Raw genomic sequence first — 15114 nt, forward strand, 5'->3', positions numbered from 1 at the left:
GAGACCTCCAAAGAAAACCAGGGAACTAAATTCCTTTTGCAATTGCGACTAAATATGGTATTTTCCTTCACTTCTTGTTCTAAATTGCAGTTCTTTAAATTTACTGCATGATTATAGGAATCTGATGGAGAACAGACCTGGAGGCATCACCGCTGTCTTCTTTCTCCCATTCCATCTACTTAATTCTGTAGTCAGTCTCTGGCTTGATTGAGCTATGGGATCAGGGGCATCTTCAGAGCATCTTTCTTCCAAAAGTGCTGCTATCTGGCTTTTCTAAAGGAATGTGGTAGACTGGGAGTTGAACATATTGCAGGTGACAGAGCTGAGAATGTCACTTAGCTGTTGCTGGGCTGGGACAGTTCTGTCTGCACTTATGCCTACTAGCTTCAGTAGTGGGAGAAAGAAGGAATTCTTCTGAGACGAGTGCTCAATTCCATCCCCACTCCATTCTCCTGTCAATTAGATAGGTAAGTCAAAGAATGGGGGGAAGTGTCAGGCAGTGGTTTGAGAGCACTCTCTCCTTCTCAGCCATATTAAAAACAAAATGAATGGGCAGAGTAAGCACAGCATCTAGAGACCCAGACTAGGAAAGAGATAGATAGGGAATATATAGACTGAGAAAAGGGGGACCAGTTAAGGGAAAGATATTGAGGGTATAGCAGGGGAACAAAGCATATCTGTAATTATAAAGTGAGGATTATGTGCAAATTTTTCAATTATCAAGCCAATTAACTATTGCTGTAATTACACTGGAAGTGGGAGAAGAAAGGTCAGATATAAAACCATTCTCCTAAAAGTTCTGAGTTCCCTCCAGTCCATCTGCTTTTCAGTGAGTGCATGTATTTGGTGGAGTCCTCACTGTCCCCAAGACAAAAATAGAATTCAAGTCATCAGTAGTTGTATACTGTTGCTGAGCTTTCGTAGGCAGCTGCAGCATTTCACCAGTGGGTGAAGTTATTTATATAAGTGTGTGGTTCATAAAGGGTTATATCATCCTTCAATCCTGAGAGGTACTAAATAATATTCCACAATTATAAATGTGATTTGAGTGGTATCAGAAAGATGCAAGAATGCGAAGAAAGATGGCACTGCACCGAATGAGAAGTAGGAGGTAGAATGCTGGGTGCATAGACTCAAAATGTGGAGGGAAACAGAGCGTGTATTAACGTAAATGTTTTAAAATGTGTTTAACAAAGCATATGTAAACCACTTAATTGCTCTGTTGTTGTGAACTGTTTATCAGGCACAGCGTCTGTAAAATCCAATGAGTGTACATTTCATTATATAATACTGATTTTATTCTTCAAAAAGCACACTTTGCACACACTGCAGCCATGTTAGCATTTGTAGCACTATCTGAGGGACATCAAGCATTGCTGAAATTTCACAGCCCTTTCTTCCGATAAATCTACCTTGCGGATAAAGGAATCACTATTATAGGCCTTCTCAGTTACTCTGTTTAACAAGATGTTGTTTTTGATGGCTTTACTGTACAGAAGTGAGTGAAATAGTCCAATTTCATGTTAATATTATAGGGTATTATAATTCATTATCTGATTTTGGTGCTGCATTGGAGAAGACATTTTATTAATGTTTATCAAACCAAATGGTCTTCAGAAAACAAGAAATATTGCTTTAGGGCTTGAAAAATTCTTCATATATGTTTTCAACCTCTTTTGTTCAGGTTAATCCATGGAATTGGGAGGTCAGGGGATATTTCTGCTGTCCAGCCTAAAGCTGCAGGTTCTAGCCTTTTGAACAAACTTACTAATTCAGTAGTTCTGGACATTATAAAGCTGGCTGGTAGGTATGAAACTAATATTTTTTCTTATGTGGGTGCATATAGCAGTTAGCAAATACTTTATGCTACTACCTGGTTTGTTTTTATATACAGGTGTCCGAACAGTGACCAATTGCTTTGTGGTTCCTATGGCAACTGGCATGAGTCTAACCCTGTGTTTCTTAACACTGCGGCACAAGAGACCAAAGGCAAAGTATATTATTTGGCCACGCATAGATCAGAAATCCTGCTTTAAATCTATGATAACTGCAGGTAAGAGGAAGAAGGTGGATTGACCATGCACTGTAGCATTCTAACTACACATGTTTAAAACTCTCCTGTTGCTAGTGGTACTGGATTCATAAACTTGGTGTCTGGAAACAATAAAATAGACAAGTGTAGAAATCCAAATAGAATATGGAGATATGTAAAAGAGTAGAGAAAGATATTATCGCTCTACACAAAAAGGAAGTGAGGAACATATCTAGAATGTCGTACTCAACTTCAGGCACCATATTACAAGAGACTGAAGAACTGGAAATAATTCAGCAGAGGACAGCAGTTGAGTATTTAACTAGGTAGCCATAGCATTCTCTGAACATAGCTAATTGTATGGAATGTGATTTATTTATTTAAGATATTTGTAATACCTGGTTATATACAGAGGAGAGGTTAAGAAAAATAGATTTAGATGAGGAAAAAAGAGTGTAGCAAGAGCCATGACTGAGTTGTTCAAAACTTTGATGATTTAAATAAGATGGATGTCCTGAAATTAATGAAAGAATAGTGTCTCAAAAAAAATAAAAGGGTATTAGATGTTTAGGGATTAGCAGTTGGATGCAGTGTCTCTTACCCCTATCTCACCAGTCTGAAACCAGCCAAGGTCAACAGTGACTTAGTCATAGCAATATGATGGTTTTAGATTGTCTAGTCCAAGTTCTTATGGACAGGGATTCACTTCACAATTTCATTCCTCCATGACAGAGCTGAGGCTTATTGTTAATCCAAGGAGGGAAGACCCCACTGATACTGCCATGCTAGAGTGGAAATTGATGAATTTAGCTCGATCAACTCAATCCTATTGCCTTAGAAGTCAATAGGAAAATTCCCATTGATTGCACTGGGAGCAGGATCAGGCTTGATGGGAGTTCAGTACAAACTTCTTTATATAGATGGAAATTAATATGTGAAATGGACTGCTAAAACTGACAGCTTGGGATGTATGAAATTTAAATAAGACGTTATTATAGTATAATTCCCAAATCTGGACCTTAGCATCCAGAATATGGGTACTAGCCTAAAGTCCTCTAAGCTTAATTACCAGCTTAGATTCTGTAGCGCTGCCAACAATCAGGAATTTCTAGGGCCTGATACCCTCTGGTCCCAGCAAAATCTTCCCTGGGAACCCCAAGACCCAGATACCTTGAGTCTCACAACAAAGGAGAATAAGCCATTTCCCTTCCCCTCTCCTTTCTTCCTCCCTGGTTACACTAGGAAACCACCATGATTCAACTCCTTGAATCACCACTTCCCCTCCCTTCTTCCCCGGAGGGAGATACACAGATAAACGCCGAGAGCAGGTTTTTCTTCCCTCCTCCCTTTCCTTTCTCCCACCAATTCCCTGGTGAGTACAGACTCCCTTCCCTGGAGTCTTACAAAAGATAACCAAAAAAAATCAATTAGGTTCTAAAAAAAAGAGGAAAACTTTAATAAAGAAGGAAAAACATAAAAACTGTCTCTGTAATCAAGATGGTAAATATACAGGGTTTTTCAACTAATAAACAATAGAAAGAAACTTTCTCCAGCAGAAACACAATTTAAGCTACTTCCAGCAAGTACACATATGTAAATGAAAAAAAAACAAATTAAAAGACTATGACCGCCTTTTCTTACTTACAATTCTGAATAGATAAGAGACTGTAGCAGGGAGATTGGTAGAAACCTGGTTTCACCTCTAGTCCAGTCCAGGACCCAGAGAGAACAAAGCCAAACCCACAAACAAAGGCTTCCCTCCCACGAGATTTTAAAATATCTTGTCTCCTGATTGGTCCTCTGGTCAGGTGTTACAGGTCACTGTTTGCTAACCCTTTACAGGTGAAAGAGACATTAACTCTTAGCTATCTGTTTGACAATTGTAAATAATAAAAAGGGTACAAATGCTACAGAAAGAGGTGGCCAGATATAGATGGATCACATGACTTCCTTCCATAATAGGAAGTCATTTTTTAATCCTTATTTTGCTTGGGGAGGATAGAAAAAATAAAGTAAGTTAAACTGTTTGTTTGCCATTCAGTTAAAACTGATGGTGGAAAAAGAAACACAGAACACTGTGGTGCTTTTTTCTTTACATGTTAATTGGTATACAAAGTATGGAGGCTAAAAGCAGTGAAACTTCTACACTTGCTAGATCCACTGTGGAGGAAAATATATGGTCTACAAAATCACACCATATTTTAAGTATCAAACTAGTAATTTTCAAATGAGACTGTGTTCTGAATTTTAATAATAATAGAGCCTTAAGTTGCAGCCCTGTTCATATAGTTAACATGCATAATTGAGCTTTTCAATAACTCTGTAGGTTTTAAATGATGCCACTTTGTCATGTACTGAAAACAAATCTTGTGCAATTGGATAGTTCCTCAAGCAATGGCCCAACTAAAAAATGAATATACATGCACAGAAGTAATTTTTAAACCATTTATGATTTAGATGTGTTTAAATTTTTTTTCAAATGCACTGTAACTTGGGGTATGATCTTCAGTGAGGAATAGCTACATATAAAGTTTACAGCCAAGTCTTAATTTTTTTTAATGTGATTCTTTTCTTCAGTGTTTGCCTAACTCAAAAATGGATTAGTTCACTTCGCTCAGATTTTCCAAAAACAAAAATTTCGCTTCCAGAATAAGACCAAATGTGGACATTTCCAAGCTCTGATGAGTATTTTGGAGAGTTGTGAAGGAGTAATAACAGGATATTGATGAAAGTTGAGTTGCAGCCTTAACTATAGTGTTTGCTACTAACTGGTTTTATTTTTAGAATCAGTTTGATAAGTACTTTTTTAGCATTTTTTTTCCCAGCAGTACTGTTTTAATACACCTGAAGTTTGGAATCTTGAAAGGAAGTCCTTTTGACTGATTTTCCCTGCCTCTCTCATCCTGAATATTAAAAAAAAAAAATTGGGAGTGAAGGGGTTAATTTGCTTAAGTAAGGGAGATTTCCTTGAACCTGTTGCTGCTATGTGGTTCAGGTTGCAAAGGGTACTAGCGTTTACCTAAAGCCCAAGTTCTCCAGTGGGCACCACTGAAGTTGTCATTTATGTACCAGTGTTCTTAATGATTCTGAGCCTCTGAAGCAGTCTGTTACTAGAATAAATGAGTAGAAATAAAAAATATCTGACATTAAATCATAGCCAACAATCGTGCATCTAGCTTGAAGATATAGACATGTAAAGTTACTATTTAATACACACTCTCTTATTTTTATTGGCTGGGTTAGGTTTTGTGCCAGTGGTGATAGAGAATGTATTAGAAGGTGATGAGCTGCGCACAGACGTAAAGGCGTTAGAGGCTAAAATCCAGGATCTTGGAGCTGAAAATGTTCTCTGTGTTCATTCTACTACATCTTGCTTTGCTCCAAGGGTACCAGACAGGTAAATAATCCTCACGTAATGCTTGGTAGCTATTACCAAGGTTTTAATAACTTTCACATTTATGCTCATCTTCCTAAAATTGCTTAATTACCACCAATAGTTAATGAAGCAAAATAGATACCACAGTGAAAGTTTACTTTCAGTTTCCTCCTGGAATTCAGGGAGTAGGAGGATGGAAACAACGCGACTTCTGCAAAAAAACATACCAGAAGAAGCAGAAAAGGAAGGATAAGAAATAGGGCAGATCTTTCTTGTCATACCTGGCTGAAGATAATAATCTCTCATTGCTTTTGGTGATATAAATGATTGTAGCCAGCAGTTTATCCTGTGATTCCACAGAAGTGGGTAACAATTGTCTTCTGTGAAATCATACAACAGAAGCTGCCCTGCTAAGTCAGAGGTCAAATTTTCTTAGTTACAGTAGCCTGTGCTGCTGTCTCCTTTAGTTCACTGATCCCAGATGAATTTTTCTCATTTGACACTTTTGATAGCCCAAGGTGGGGTGTCTGTCCACTAGTATAGCTGCAGCATTGCAAACCTGAAATGTAGATGTACTGCACTGATATAAAAAGTGATTTTCCTCTTGTTTAGCTTTACCTTGGGTTGAGCACTTACTGGCTGATCACGTGATGCTGGCTCTCTGTTTCCAGCTGTTAAATCACATTAACATTAAAATAAGCTTAACATACATTACATTACATTATCAGAGGGGTAGCCGTGTTAGTCTGGATCTGTAAAAGCAGCAAAGAATCCTGTGGCACCTTATAGACTAACAGACGTTTTGGAGCATGAGCTTTCGTGGGTGAATTCTGAAGAAGTGGGTATTCACCCACGAAAGCTCATGCTCCAAAACGTCTGTTAGTCTATAAGGTGCCACAGGATTCTTTGCTGCTTATACATTACATTCTTTCCTAATATTACATTTCCATGAAAGCTATTGTTGTAATTGCCACATGGATGTTATTCTGTCACTGCTGACAAGGGAGATGAACCATACAATCACGAATGAGAGATAATGAGGTCTTTGAGGCACTATATTAAGCTGTGGTCCACACTATGAATCTTTGAAAATTCTTGTTCTGGAAACTAGAAATTGGATTCTGATAGGTAAATGCACTTAGTATGTTGGGACAAATTTTCAAAATGAGACGAGTGATAGTTGTTTGGAAAACCTGCTTTTGTGAATGTAACTAGTGTCTACATATCCAAATAGATAATAATAAACCCAAATACTGGGTTTTGCCAGTGTACAATTGTATATTTGTGAGCTCATTTGTGTTCACAGTACAATTTGTTTAAAGTATAGGTTTTAATAATATGGTTGAGATTTTTGAAAACATCTAGTACCTTAACTTCAGCATAAGAATTGCTTAAATTTGGTATAATTCCAAAACAAAATAATCTTCCTGCTGTCATAGTTTTCTTTACTGCATCATGTGTATCTATTTTCTTTCATTAATTGCTTTGATACCTACACATTCATAGCTAAATATCTGAATTTAGAAATGAAACACTATCATCTTACAGTTGAAAAATGGCTAGTGAAAATACCTTTCACTCTGTTATCCTATGTTAGTCAAAACTGTCCTACATTTTACTGATTTAAAAATAATACACTTATACATGTTGGTGGAAGGATAGTGGGGTGAATAATTCAGTCAGAATACTATAAACATTACCTGAAGATGAATTGGAAAATATATTGGCTAGTTTGAATCAAAACTACCAAATCAACTAGTCTGTTTTTGAACTAATGTAAATTTCGTTCACTCCTCTGCCTCGTTCTCTCCTTTTTTGACATGGTAGTGTTCTGTCCCTTGTGACTCTGAAATAAAATATACGATCAGGGGCTGCATTAGAGCATACTACAGATAGAGAGGGTTATGAGCCTTTTATTAAAAGGATACTGCCAGCCCTCAAAGACCAGAAGATAGATATTCATAAAAGGAAGGTAAATCCCATACAATGTTCCTGGAGTATACCTTTTTATATGTTTGTTTTTAAATATCTGACATTTTTGTTTTAATGCTGTCTAGAAGTATGCTGAACTGTAAATTTTTAAACAAATGTCATGCTACATGAGATTTAACATTTTTATTTTTTAAAAGGTCAGGTTTTTTTTAAAGCCTACATTCATTGTGTGCCCCTTTCTAAGTATTGCCTCTCTTTATTGGAAAGAGCAGAGCTGTAACGAGGGATTTTAATGCCTAGGGCAAGTATATTTGTGCCTCCTAGAGGTGATGTGTGGAGGGGGCTCGCAGGGCCACATGACCCTCTGCCCCTATATTTCTGCCTTCTGTTGAGGCGTGCTCCACAGTGTGAAAACCATTGCCTCCTGCAGGAAGCTGGTGGGCAGTGCTTGGGCCCCGGGCTCTTTGCACTGTGTTTTCACATAACTTTTCAGTTGGATTTTGCACATAACTTTTCAAAGAGAATATTTTCAAAAATAAATATAAGGAATGTACACAAGTTGGGTGGAAATCAAGGGATTTTAGAAAGATTCCAAAATAATTGGAACCCTTTCCCAATGTACTAAAAGTGTAGATCTTATAAAATACCAAGAGGCCTGGAATGTTTAGTGAGCTCTGCAGGGTGAACCCCTGCATCTATGCAAAGCATCTGAGGGGTGTCCAGAGGCCCACCCGCATGGAGGCTCATGCAGAACTGAGCCTGTGTGGTAAATGAAAGTTTATTTGGATTGTGAGAAATCAGTTGCAGCAAGGTGCTGATCCATGGATCTTTGCAGTCAGCAATAATAGGGCTACCTATTAAGCCTAAGGAAAAACTCTTTCATTAGTAACAGTTTATCTGAGATATGAAAGCAAAGATCTTGGCCCAAATCTTGAAGTGATAGTTCATTGAAAAAAAGAGGAGTAGAAGATTCAAATTAGCGTAGAGGAAAGATTTATTGGTAGCTAGTAAAATAAAATGAAGATGGTAGAGAAGACCCAAACACAGAGAAATACCAACCACCCAGATATGGTATTAGCTAGGACCAAATTCATGTGCCTTTAAACTCAGCTGGAATCAAACATATTCTGGTTGTCCTCTCTTGGGGTCTGTGTTTGGAAAAGCACTTAAGTCAATGACCTTAAGAACATGCTTGCCTGTATTAAGGGCCTTAAGCATCACCCTCTGATCCCACAACTGCAACTTACTTTGGTTATTATATTGTAGTTATCTGAAGATACAATAATTTATGTGCAACATCATTTGACTTTCTATGCTATTTGCTTTAAAATTGTACACACCACTCAGCAGGTTCCAAAACACACATTATTAATTCAGGTTTATGTACAGACAAAGTATAAAACAAAATAATTTGGTGTAGCAAAGGTGCCAGATTAGAGTAATGGGAGCCCAAAGTCTATTTCCCACAGAGTATGTATAATATGAGCAGCAGGAGTGCATGATACTCTTCGTAGATCTGTCAGTATTTCTCTCCTCTCTTCCGGAGGAACCGCTTGTATTTTCAAGAGGACAGTGTTACTTCCATGCCAGTTTACTCCTTGGCTCTGCTTAGGATGCAGATGAGAACCAATTGATTTCAGAGGTGCTGGTGGTTTTTGAAAGATGATTGCTAGGGTTTGTACTGAGACTACCAACCCATTAAACATAGGGCACTCAGTAGCTATCAGAGGGTAACAACTTTAGTCACTACCCAGCTGGGTTAGATTGAACTGGGAACCAAAAAGTGAAAGGTTCCCTATCCTGTGCTGTTTCCAATCTCTTCAGACATTTCATTCCCCACGCAAATTTTGAAACTTCAGTCAAATCCTTTTTGAGGCACAGTGCTATAAATTAAAAAAAAACATACAGTAAGCTGAAACGTGCTTCAAAAAAATATTTGAGCAACCCCAATGAAATTTTGTTTTTGTTTGGGGGCCGGGGGGTGCTTTTTACCAAAAAGTTGTTTGGAACTGAGGTTAAGCATGAAAAAATTGAGTCCAACCCAAAAGGCTAGAGAGTGGGTATAGGTAACTGAGAATGTTAGTTTACTAAACAACACCTGTCCATTTAACTATCAGGTCACAATGGTAATACTAAGGTATGTCTACTTTCAGCTGAACGCATGCCTCCCAGCCTGGGTGGATAGAGACATGCTAATTCTCTTTGAGCTTGTATGCTAAAAATAGCGGTGTGGACTTTGCAGCACAGGTTAACCACCTGAGTTAGGACCGAGGGAATCAGGTGAGCCTGTACTGGAGCAGCTAGTGTGTGCCATCCCCTATGCAGTATTTTTAGTACACTAGCTCAAGGAGAACTAGTATGTATCTGTCTACCCAGCTGGGGGGCATACTCCCAGCTGCAGTGTACCCTAATATAATTGTGAAGAAGTTCCTTTTTCCCTCACTTGTCCCCATTTTGACCTTCTTGCATAAACTAGTCCTTAAATGGCCTGACTCATACCATAACTTCACTGTGTTCAGTTATAAGTGTTTTCCTAATTTGCACTTTTATGTTTGTAGACTGGAAGAACTGGCTGTGATTTGTTCTAATTATGACATTCCTCATATTGTCAACAATGCATATGGAGTTCAGTCTTCAAAATGTATGCATCTCATCCAGCAGGTATGAGGCTTGTATTTCAAAAAGACTTTTTAAATGATATATTTATGTTAACCTTTGATAATACAATTATATAGAACTACAAAATGAACAACATGGGCACGTTCTGTCAAATGTTTTCGCAGACTTGAGTCTAATCCCAGGCAATTTTGCATGTCTGAGCAGATTCAAAGGACAGAGAGTGCTTTTTTAGAGCTGCTTCCCCCTGCTGATAAAATCGGGTGGGCCAGATTGAGCAGAATTGGTCTCCAGCAACCTTCCTACAAGAAAACCCCCTTTAGTCTAAAATGAAGGGTTATTTGGGCTCCCCACAACTTCTCGTAGTTAGGGGCTTGAAGCACCATTAATCAGCTTCTGATTATTATTCACAGTACAAAATCAGAAACAGACAAAGTAACATTGAAAGAACAGGAAAAAAATAATTTCCCACAAATCACTTGGGATTTTTTAATTGTCAGAAATATGGAAGAGTCTTCAGGGTATTGGTGATTCTAAATCAATAAAGTATACATAAATAATTTGTCAGAGATAATGCACCATGTGAATTTGAAGTTGAGGAGAGGCAAGATAGTAGAGGAAAGAGTAAGGAAAAGAAAGAGGTTAAGAGAAAACAAAAAAGTTGCAAACTGTTTTATCCCAAAATGTCATGCAGTATGTGGCCCTTTCAGCTGCTTCTGCTTCTTTTTCTAGTTTAAAAATTAAGATGGAAGCTGTTCGGTATTCCAGAGGTCATTTTTATAAAAGAAAGGGAGTTAAAATTGGCAACTGGGCAAGCAAACTGCTGCTGAAAGTGGGGAAGTTGAGGACGGACCCAAATAGTTCAGATAACTTTTTTAAAATGAGGGGGGGAGACTTGGAAGAAATTAACAAATAAATGTACGCTCACCTTTTCTCTACTGTCTGGAACATAACATTTTCCCTTATCTTTGCTTCATTGTACTAAAATACTTTTCATAGCGGAAGGATATGTTTTATCTTCTTAAACCTGCTTCCTAAACTTATTAAAACTATTATATGTAAAATCATGGACCATACTTGAATAGGAATTAAGACCTCTTCAGGATGTGTGAATTTAGGCACCTTATTATTGATGCACTTCTGAGGTGGCTGAAGGAATATGACAGAAGTGCCACAACATCTTACCAGTGTCCACCTCATCCTTGCTTATTGCTGCAGCCTGTTCCCAGGGAGAGGAATAATTGACTGACATTGGATAAGCTACTTTGTTATAACGTTACTTAAAAAAAAAAATAAAAAAAAAAAGCCTGTTTTGGGAGGATTGTTTATTAAATGGAAATTTCCTAATGTAACTCCTCATTTAATGTTGTAGTTATGTTCCTGAAAAATGTTTCACTTTAAATGAAACAATGTTGAACAAATCCAATTTTCTCATAAGATTTAATGTAAATGTGGAGGGTTAGGTTCCAAGGAAATTTTTTTGGGGCAGACAAAAGGCATTATATCCTGTATAGTACTGTACTATAGTTGGGAAGTGCCCCTCGCTTACCCCACACAGGCACAGCCCGCTGCAGGCAAGGATGCTAGGAAGCACCTTTGCTGCAGCAGCTTCCCCGGAGAGGAAAAGGCTCAGACTTCGCTGGGAATGCTCCACGCCCACATCTTCCCACCCCTACCCCACACCACATTTTCCCTCCCCATCATAGAATCTCAGGGTTGGAAGGGACCTCAGGAGGTCATCTAGTCCAACCCCTGCTCAGAGCAGGACCAATCCGCAGACAGATTTTTGCCCCAGATTCCTAAATGGCCCCTTCAAGGACTGAACTCACAACCCTGGGTTTAGCAGGCCAATGCTCAAACCACTGAGCTATCCCTCCCCCCAAACAGCTGTTTGGTGGCTTAGGGCTTTCTGGGAGGGAGAGGGAGGAGAGGTGACACAGCTCTTCCCCGCTCCTGCCCCTCCCTCCCAGAAAGTCCTAAGCATTGCTAAACAGTTGTTTGGTGGCACCTAGGATTTTCTGGGACGGTGGGGGAGGAGTGGAGACATAGCACTTTCCCACTCGTCCCCCTCCCTCCCAGCGCTTCCCTGCAGCCAAACAGTGTTTGGCGGCGCTTAGGACTTTCTGGAAGGGAGGAGAAGGAGTGGAGATGCGGTGCTTCCCTGCTCCTCCCCCTCCCTCCCTCCCTCCCAGAAAGTCCTAAACGCCGCCAAAGGAAGCGCTGGGAGGGAGGGGGAGGAGGCAGAGAAGTGGAACTTGTACAATGCTCCCTTGTATAGTTGCTGCTCTGCCACAGAATCTTACAAGCAGGCAGCCAAACGACATTATAAGGGAGCATTGCACAACTTTAAACGAGCATGTTCCCTAATTGAGCAGGGACTTAACATTGAAACAGCCTTAAGCAGGACGATGTTAAATGAAGAGTTACTGTATGCAGCACCTGCCATAAAGCTGTTAAAACTCTTTTATCTCAGTAGTTGCAATCTACATGTGGTTTTTTTGTCAACAGCACCTTCAGAAGTATAGATTGACCAGACTTCTGAGGTCTTTAGGTATTTTGATAACATTCCTTTTACTAGAAGTTTACTGAAATTCCTTGTTTTAGAGGGACACTGTCAACTTATATCTTTCTGAGAAATGTTTTACTGACTGTTACAAAATGTCTAATATGGCTATAACTGAAAGATATTAGAGGAAAAGACATCTTTCAGCGTGTTTAATTTTGTACATCTGACAACACTTTTTGTATCATCATTTCTAATATTTCCCTTTTGTGTTGGTGTCACACATCAACAGGATAGAGAAAAACAGTTTATAATCCCTATTTTTTTCAAAAAATCACAGGCACAGATATGAAAGGGATTTTACTTTGGGTCTAATGCTTGAAACTACTGTTGCTTTTTTTGGTAACTGAACTAGATTTCAGGTTGATGATGACCCTTTAATAAAATAATTTTATTGTTTAATCTTCGCAAGCATTTATATTTTTTAACAAAAAAGAAAATTTGAAATGAGATTATGGCTGCTATATGCTCCTGAGTGGTTGAAGGCCCTTGGCAAAACACGCTTGAGATGTGAGGATGGAAAACAATTACTGATGTTTTATAGTTTACTTGGTATATTTATTGTACCTACATTACAGTGGTTTTGTGAAATGTAATTGTTTGTGAAGCATTTTGATCTTCACATGGATGGGGCTGTGTAATTACTGAGTATTATCCTACAGCTAATGAGGGTTTCTTAACAGAGAAACTATATTATAGGCTAAACTTACCATGATCAAAATGTTAAGAAACTTAATTTCCTGTGTCATCTCAAATGGAAAAAATTATTTGTAACAATAATCTTGTCAAGAAACACTGAAAAGCACAATTATGTGCATTAGTGTATTGGGCTGTGCATTTTTTTCTGGCTTGTAGCTAGATATTTCTTATGATATAATCTTAAACATTTAACTGAAGTCATTATTTCGGAGTTTGTTAACAAAAGAAATCTCTTTTCTTCAATAGAAATTATACAATCTAGGATTAATTAATTTTTAGCTATATTTAGGAGCCTGTGCATTCCATGATAACAGCGGCAGAATTTGTCAATGGTAAGGGATGTCCTGGAGAACAATAGGCCCTGGGAAAGAAGTTCCAAGGTCCCAAACCACCATCATCCTCAAGATATTGGGATGTTGGGGCATTCCATCCCTTCAATGCAATGATAGATATAGATGGAAGGGGAAGCTTCATGAAGTTCCCAGGGCACCCGCTTATCCCTGTTGTCGCAGGTCAAGTGCACCCTGTGCCCTCTTGGGGTGGGATAATTATTTCCTCACGGTCACATCCTTACGATCACCCCTTGTCTTAGGGTAGTGTGGTCTAGCAGTAAAAGTCAATATGGCCACTCTCTCTCTCTCTCAAGGTTTTGTGGCCCAATAGCCAGAGTCAGGGTGTGGGACCTAATAGTCCAAGGGAATATGGCTTCCCTGTTTGGCCAGGGTATATCGCCCAGTGGTCAGAGTGAGTGTGGCCACCTGACTCAGCAAAGCGGTGTGGCCTGGCAGCCACAGTCAGTAGGGCCTGGGTCCATCCTGCTCCACCAGATCCCAGCTCAGAGCCTTGTCAGTGGCAAGTATAGTCACCACTGAATCAGCAGGGAATCTGCTTGAAACACGCTGACCCCACTCGGCACCACAGCTAGTCTCCCTGAGCTACTTCCTAGCTGGTTCCTGATGCCGTGGTCCCAGGGACTCTGGGCTCCTCGGTCAGTGCAACTCCCAACAGCTCCGCCACTCCTTGGTCATCCTTCAGACTCTCAGCATCCCTGGCTTCTGCCATCTGGGACTTCTGCAGTTCCTGGGCTGGAGCTTGCAACATACATTCTCTCTCCAACAGTTAGCCCTGAATGAGCCGAGCTGCTCCCTTTTATACCTAGTCTTCAGCTGGAGCGTGCCTAGCAGGGCCGTGGGGGCGTGGCCTCCTCAGCCCAGAAAGTAGAATGAACTCTAGCAGTACCAGTGTGGGGCAAGTAGACCCCATCACACTTGTACACACTCATTACCAATAGAGCAATGGATAGTGCATAGGTACCATGATGAATGCTAGAAGGATGGATCCAACAAACCAAAATGGAATGGGAGGATGAGGAGGGAAAAAAATCCCTTTTTTTTTTTTTTTTTAATTTGAAGAGGGGGAGAGATCTTGTTCCCAGTACCCTGTCAACTGCCCCAATTTTCCCTTTTCCCCGCCTAAATGCAGGTGCTAAACCTCTGGCATTCATTTCCGCACTAGTAACATTTATGTAGCTTGATTTAGTGTATAATAAATTGTGTGCTTGAGTATATTATACTGATTTCATGCTGCTGCAGACTTCTCAGCTAACTGCAGAATTCATAAATTTGTGGCTTTTAAAAGACCAGAAAGGACCATTGTGATTTTTCTAGTCTGACCTCCTGCATAACACAAACTATAAGACTTCTCTGAATTCACAGCATTAGTGCTTCAGAAATCAGAGCCTTGCTGCAGTATTTACATCCTGTGTCTTGGAGAATACTTGACCCTCTGGTGAAAATGACAGTTTGTTTTCTCGGGGAGGAACTTGACTCCATTTTCAGTAGTGGAGTTACTTGGATCTTCATATTATAGGCAATCTTATGTGATACAACTAACTGA

The 15114-nt window shown here is 39.4% G+C and overlaps 1 protein-coding gene across 2 annotated transcripts in view; it reads left to right on the forward strand.

Annotated features, from left to right (window-relative positions):
- The window catches only part of SEPSECS (Sep (O-phosphoserine) tRNA:Sec (selenocysteine) tRNA synthase), a 55895-nt gene that overhangs the window by 13805 nt on the left and 26976 nt on the right, over positions 1–15114 (forward strand). For both annotated transcript variants that reach the window (XM_050947803.1, XM_050947804.1), the window contains 4 exons: positions 1685–1803; positions 1895–2053; positions 5276–5429; positions 9899–10001. In XM_050947803.1, the coding sequence (XP_050803760.1) occupies positions 1685–1803; positions 1895–2053; positions 5276–5429; positions 9899–10001 (535 nt within the window). The remainder of the gene's footprint in view (positions 1–1684; positions 1804–1894; positions 2054–5275; positions 5430–9898; positions 10002–15114) is intronic.

Source organism: Gopherus flavomarginatus, chromosome 3, assembly GCF_025201925.1.
Source record: "Gopherus flavomarginatus isolate rGopFla2 chromosome 3, rGopFla2.mat.asm, whole genome shotgun sequence".
In the NCBI taxonomy this organism is placed as follows: domain Eukaryota; kingdom Metazoa; phylum Chordata; order Testudines; family Testudinidae; genus Gopherus; species Gopherus flavomarginatus.